This window comes from Panicum virgatum, chromosome 5N, assembly GCF_016808335.1.
Source record: "Panicum virgatum strain AP13 chromosome 5N, P.virgatum_v5, whole genome shotgun sequence".
In the NCBI taxonomy this organism is placed as follows: domain Eukaryota; kingdom Viridiplantae; phylum Streptophyta; class Magnoliopsida; order Poales; family Poaceae; genus Panicum; species Panicum virgatum.
The window spans coordinates 46,017,768-46,024,524 of NC_053149.1; the positions used below are offsets into that span (position 1 = coordinate 46,017,768).

The following is a 6,757-nucleotide window of genomic DNA, read 5'->3' on the forward strand; positions in this document are numbered from 1 at the left end:
GTGCATTTTTTTTGTTGGAAAAAGGGAGCTGTGCATTTGAAGCAACACGGACCCGTTCATCTCTAAGGGGCCGTTTAGTTCCCAAATTTTTTTGCCTCTTTTTTTGGACATATGAATGGAGTATTAAATGTAGGTAAACGACAAAACTAATTGCACAGTTTGTATGTATACGATGAGAGGAATCTTTTGAGCCTAATTAGTGCATGATTAGCCATAAGTGCTACAGTAATCCGCATGTGCTAATGGTGCGGTCAAATGCCTCAAAAGATTGGTCTCGCGGTTTCCAAGCGGGTTCTGAAATTAGTTTTTAAATTAGTGTAAAAAAATCCTTCCGACATCTGATCAAACAATCGATTTGACAACAAAAACTTTTATTTTGGGAACTAAACGGTGCCTAATTTGCCATGAAATCTACGTACAAGCCTATTTACAGCCCAACACGGGCCCGCCCAATCCAATAATCTACTGAGAGTATGGATTATGAAAAAAAAGGGGACAGGGAAAATAAAAATCCCAACGGCAACCGTGTTTCCGTTTGCTTCGCCTGGTCACCTTCCGCGGTGCGTGCGTACGCGGTCGTCTCCATCCATCCCTAGCCCCCCAACTCCAACTCGTCTCCCCCAATCATCAAAAACCTAAACCAAATCCTCCCCCATCGATCCCAACTCCCACCCCGAGCCGCCTGCTAACCAGATTCCTCGCGCCCCCCTCTCGAGTCGAGGCCGCCCAATCCCAGAGCCCGCCGCCGCGCTTCCGCCGGCGACGAACCCGGTAAGCCTCCTCGCCCCGCTCCCTCCCCCCCTGCTCCGGCTAGATCCGCCGCGCCCAGATCGGTGCTGCCCCGCGATTAGACTATTAGAGAGGAGGGGGTGGATTGGCGATCTGCGCGCGGGCCCCGTCTTGCGGCCGCCCAGTTCGTCGCGATCGATTGGTCCGCGGTCTCTGCTCGGATCGCGCCCGCTTCCACGCTAAGGGTTTTCGTCGCGTCTGGGTAGCATAGGTCGGGGCAGCGGGCCGCCGCCGGGTGCGCGCTTTCTTATTTATTGTCTGCTTTAGTTGGCGCGGTGGTCGGGGTTGCTACTTATGAGTTTCTCGAATTTGCCCGTGAGTGATGCTGGTTTCTGCTGCTGCTTCGCGTTGCAGGTATTTTGAGTTTCGGTCGCGAGCGCAGCTATGTCCATGTTCAACAGGATCTTCGGGAAGCCCAAGGAGCAGGCTAACTCCAATGCGTTGGCCACTCTGGACAAGTTAAATGAGGTGACCCTTTTTGCCCTCTATTTCATGACATCTGATTTCTTTGATTAATATGTTTTCCCATGCATTGATTTCCTTTCCTTATTTGGATAGCCTAATTATGACTGTAACCTTGGAGTATCCTTCATTTTGTATTGAATGTTAAGGTTCACTATGAACATGCATAGCTAGTTGCTTGTTGGTTCATACCATGGAGCTCTGGAATCAGAGTTCACACCTGTATATTTTAGTGTTTTGTAACTCTCACATTTTCTCAACATCATCTCAACTTATGGGATGCATGAGTTGTTCCCATGGCATTTGCAAGCTCCTCCATCAAGCCTTTTGCGATTGACACCATGATAGGTTGATCATTCTTTGTGTCAGTGTATTTGGGCCTCAAGATCTAATGTTTTACCTCTTAGGGAAGGACCAGGTTCTTTAGCTCTCTATATGTTTAGCCCACTAGCGCACTAACTGACGATAAGGAAGATCGTAATACCTATAACATGTCGAATTAGAGGTTCTAAAAGGTTACATTATTTATATTCAGACTCTTGATATGCTGGAGAAGAAAGAAAAGGTGCTGGAGAAAAAAGCGGCTGCTGAGCTTGACAGGGCGAAGGAGTTCTCAAGAGCAAAAAATAAAAGAGGTATGTTCAATTCACCATTTTGCCATTTGTAAGATATACTGTGTTTTGGTGCAGAGATGCTATGCTTTTGTTAGTGCACATAAAGTTTTCTGTGTACGCATGTTGCACTGTAAACTTAAAAAGTATCCATATTTGCCTATTTTTATGTAATTATTTCTTTTGGTACATGGTACACTGGATTATCAAATATGTCGGTATTCCTTTTGACACAGTTATTGTGCACATCATTGTTAGTACCATCATGACGACTTTGTATTTTATTAAATCAAAATTTAGGTTTGTATGTACCTGCATTGTACTTGAGGCGCACAGTATGCACATTGCATAAAACATTATTTCTGAATAAATCTTCACCATCTTTAACTCGCTGGCGGATACAATGTAGTCACTTTTTTTCTGGCTTCTTGTTTTACTTTCATTTAAACCAATGTTGGTTATCTTTAAAGTGCCACCAACCTTCTTTGCTGTCCGATGAAACCTAGATTTATAGGAGATTGTGCTAATGCAAATAATAATTCTTTATCTTAACAGCGGCTATTCAGTCCTTGAAGAGGAAAAAACTTTATGAACAACAAATCGAGCAGCTTGGAAATTTCCAGTTGAGAATCCATGATCAGGTTAATATTCCAACTCAAGCTTTTGGAGTTTTTTGTTTATATGTTATGCGTGTTAATTGTATATCCTTTCATTATACAGATGATCATGTTAGAAGCAGCTAAAGCGACAACAGAGACTGTTGATGCATTGAGGACTGGAGCTGCAGCTATGAAAGCAATGCAAAAAGCAACGTTAGTCATTTTGAGCCCATTTTAGGGTTTTCCCACAATATGGGAGGTATCAAATTGATTATTTACCATGTCCCTGCAGAAATATTGATGATGTCGACAAGACTATGGATGAAATTAACGAACAGACTGAAAACATGAAACAAATTCAAGATGCTTTATCAGCTCCTCTTGGAGCTTCTGCTGATTTCGATGAGGTATTCCTTGTAGCCATTTAACTTTTAGATCTTGCATTACATTGTTTCCTCTGATGTTTCCCTGATTTACTTATCACCTATTGCACTGAAAAACTCTCAGGATGAACTGGAAGCGGAACTTGAAGAACTGGAGGGAGCAGAGTTGGAATCTCAGCTTCTGGAGCCTGTTGCAGCTCCTCCAGTGCATCCAGTGCATGTCCCAGCCAACAAGCAACCAACTCGCCCTGCTCCACAGAAAGCTACAGCTGAAGATGATGAGCTTGCTGCACTGCAAGCTGAAATGGCATTGTGATCAGGTTAATGTTTGATCTCGCTCTGCCTCACTGTATCTATTTGCCGTTCCTTCTACGGGACTATGTTGCCGGTACCTGGTAAAAAAACTCGGCCTGCGAGGGGACAAGCCCCCCCCCCCCCTCCCCCCCTCTTAAGGTCTTCTTCCACAGACCGAGAAAATCCCAGAAACCCTGACCCCGCCCAAACACTGGTAGCTATGCTGAGTGGCCTACTAGTCGTATATTGCTCAACAGTAGTTCTTAGTATAGGTCTGATGTAGAAATGTGCACACAGTAGCTAGCTGTTAAATTATTCTTACTCTTTTTATTCATTTGAATATTTTGAATCGTTGATTGTTCAGGAATTGTCTTAGCTCCAGAGATATCTTATAGGTGGAATGTTCTGTCACTGGAACATTGTGATGATATCGTTCTGTACTTTACAATCACTGTTAGGATATACTGGCTTGATAAAGAGATATCACAAGTTCAAATGTGCTAATTTAAATACGGGAAACATGTGCACAATTCTCTGTCAAGATAGATTTATCAGATAAAGAGGCATATATGCTTCAAAGAGAGATTGTATCCATCCAGTTGTCCAATGTCCAATATTACTAATGATCCTGATAATTGGATGCCTACACGTTGTTGATCTTAAATTTTGGTAGTCACTAATGGGCTGAGAACCTAGTTTAATGTAAGCTTTACTGTGGCTTTAAAAACATGTTGCAACCACATTAGTTTGCCTCCATTTTCTTTTGGCTGCTTACTACTACAATCAAAGAAAATTGTAATTGGAAAAATCAACATTTATAGAATTTGCTTGGAATTTACACTTAAGTAAGGTGTTTGGAATAGAGATGGGAAGAAGTTTGGACGATTTGGTTTCTATGGAAATATTATTATTCAACTCCATGTTCTGTTTTGCATGATCTAAGTTACCATTCCCCTTGTTCATAATTAACTCAACTGAAAACATGCAGGTTCCCAATGAAGAGGTGAAATGTGTAAATGATTGGCGTTGCACTACGAAGTTCCAAGCGAATCTGGTTATATAATATTTGCCCGTGTGTATAATCTTGGGAGGGGTATTTGGCAATCGAAGCAGAAAAATGGCTGCTCCAGCCAGTGTTTGTTTCAGTGGTTTTGGGGGTCTGTTCTGGATAGACAGTTTCAGTTAATGTGGCTCGGTTAGCTCCATCCATGCTAACCTTCCAGGTCATGCAACGTGCATTGTTGTCATACAGTATTTTTCATTGACCCATATTGTCTGGAGCCATGTAAAAATGTTATAAATCCCCAGGGTTCACATTTGATGCGCCAGTTCGCAGCTCTCAATTTTTAAAGCAGCGTGTTTTATTCCTGTACCCCACAAGTACCAGTGTAGTGTTTACTTAAGATGGCATCTGGACTGTGGACAAGGATTTTTACAGCGATTTCCTAATCATTGGTACGTTTTGAAGGCTTCTGGACTGTGAACAAGGATTTACATCGATTTCCTAATCATATACTAGGAAACTTAGCTTAAGTCACAAAATAATTCTATGAAACTGATCTTAAAAACTGTTGTTTTTATGGAATCAACTCGAGAATTAAAATGCTCTTGATTTAGATGGATCAGGCTCCTGCTGCATCCTTTGGCGATTACACATTGTTGGTGTATATTGAGCCCATGTATAGAGGCTCATCTAGAGGTCTATATATAGGTTCTATTTATCCCATCCTTCTAGTGTTTGGAGGAATAAAGACAATTATTCTCTTCAACATGGTATCATTAGCCTAGCCTCCCTCCCTCTCCCTCTCCCCTGCAGCAGCCGCCCCGGGTGCGGCTGGTCCGGGGCTGCCCGCCCCCGCCGCCGCCCCTGTCGCTGCCCCTGCCGCCGGATCCACTGTTCCCGGCGCTTCTCCAGCCGCGGGCGTGGGGCGCGCAGGCGCGGGTGCAGATGGCGCCGTCCTTGGCGTGCCCGCGTGGCCAAGACTGCCCGCCGCCGCCGCGCTTGTGGCTACTGCGGCCCTTGCACCGTGGCCCCAGGGCGCCGCCGCCGCCCCTGCACCGTGGCCCCTCCCCTGTGCCTCCTACCGCGTCGCGGCCTTCTGCTCCCCGGCTTGCGCCGCCGCCGCGCACACGCGCCTCCTCTGCGCCGGCGCCGGGCTCGTGGCCTTGTGGTCGCCCGTGGTGTCCGCGAGGGCGAGGTGCTCCTCTCCGAGCGCTTCTGCCGCCGGATCCTCTCCGAGCGCACCTGGCACCGTCCCTGCTACCGGCCTAGCCGTTGAGCCCGCGACCGCGCCGGCCGCTACGCCTGCGCCCTTGCACGTGCCCGCGGCGTCGCCCCCTGCGCCCGCAACGGCCACGCTGACCATGGCACCCGCGGCGCCCCTGCCTGCAACCGCGATGGTCGCGCTGGCCATGGCGCGCGTGCCCTACATTCGGTATGCCCCCCGCGGACACGCCGTTCGCCGCCGCCGCCTTCCGCGGACAGCAGATCGCTGCCGACGCTGCTACGGCCGAAGCTGCTCTCGCCGCGGCCCTCCTCGCCTCCAAATCCGAAGCTTCGGCGTCCCCTTCACCGAGCACGATGCTCTATCTGCCCATCAGGCTCCGCCATCTGGATTTGGGTCCTGGACCGACCCACTTCTTGGTGCTCCTCTCCCCGGCCAGACCGGGGGTGGGGGAGGCCGCGGGCGTCGTCGTCGGGGTGGACGTGGTGGTGGTGCTGGCGGCGCTGCTCCTCGTGGTAGTGGTGGAGGCCGTCGGGGCACTCCGAACCCGGCTCCCACTCCTGCTCCTGCTCCTGGCCCTGGAAGTACGCCCTGGCCATCCTTCAGCACCCCATGGTCAGGGCACCTCTCGATGTGGCCGTTCCAGGGTCAAGGAGGGGGGGCTCGCCCTCAGCCCCAGCCGGTGGCCATGTTCACCGGCGCTGCTCCTCTGTTCGCGCCATTATGGACCCCGCCCACTCAGCCCAGCCAGCAGCCGGCCTGGCCTGGGGGGTGGGACCAGGCTGCACTAGCGCAGTCCTTCAGCACCATGGGGCTGACATCACCGGTCAGGATCGAGTGGATCGCTGACTCGGGTGCCTCCTTCCACACCACCCCAGATGCTGGTATACTCTCTACCGTCCAACCCCCACACCCTTCTTATCCTTCTTCCATCATGGTTGGCGATGGGTCTTGCCTTCCTGTCACCGCCGTGGGTTCTGCTTCTAGTTCTTTTCGTCTTCCCAATGTCCTTGTTGCTACTCAGATGGTTCATAACCTTCTTTTCATTTGCCAGTTTACAGCTGACAATTCTTGTTCCATCGAATTTGACTCTTCTAGTCTTACTATAAAGGATTCGGCCTCCTGACGTCCGCTCCTCCGATCTGACAGCACCACTTTCGCTTTTGCTGCGACGCCGTCTTCCATCACCTGGCACCGCCGTCTTGGTCACCCTGGCCGCGACGTTCTGGCCCAGCTCAGCCGTAGTACCGATGTTCCTTGTACTAGGGCCCATGCTGAGCACCTCTGCCATGCGTTCCAGCTTGGTCGCCATGTTCGACTTCCTTTTTCTACTTCTTCTTCGCATGCGACGCATGTCTTTGCTCTTGTTCACTGTGACCTGTGGACTTCTCCTG

General features: G+C 48.9%; 1 protein-coding gene across 1 annotated transcript; it reads left to right on the forward strand.

Moving 5' to 3' along the window:
* Positions 1 to 534: 534 nt before the first annotated feature.
* Positions 535 to 4,510, forward strand: LOC120673043 (vacuolar protein sorting-associated protein 32 homolog 2-like). Its single transcript, XM_039953728.1, has 8 exons — positions 535 to 771; positions 1,144 to 1,257; positions 1,787 to 1,886; positions 2,418 to 2,503; positions 2,583 to 2,674; positions 2,754 to 2,868; positions 2,969 to 3,164; positions 4,127 to 4,510. The coding sequence occupies exons 2-7, from the start codon at positions 1,174 to 1,176 to the stop codon at positions 3,158 to 3,160; spliced, it is 669 nt and encodes a 222-aa protein (XP_039809662.1). The 5' UTR covers positions 535 to 771; positions 1,144 to 1,173; the 3' UTR covers positions 3,161 to 3,164; positions 4,127 to 4,510.
* Positions 4,511 to 6,757: the final 2,247 nt, after the last annotated feature.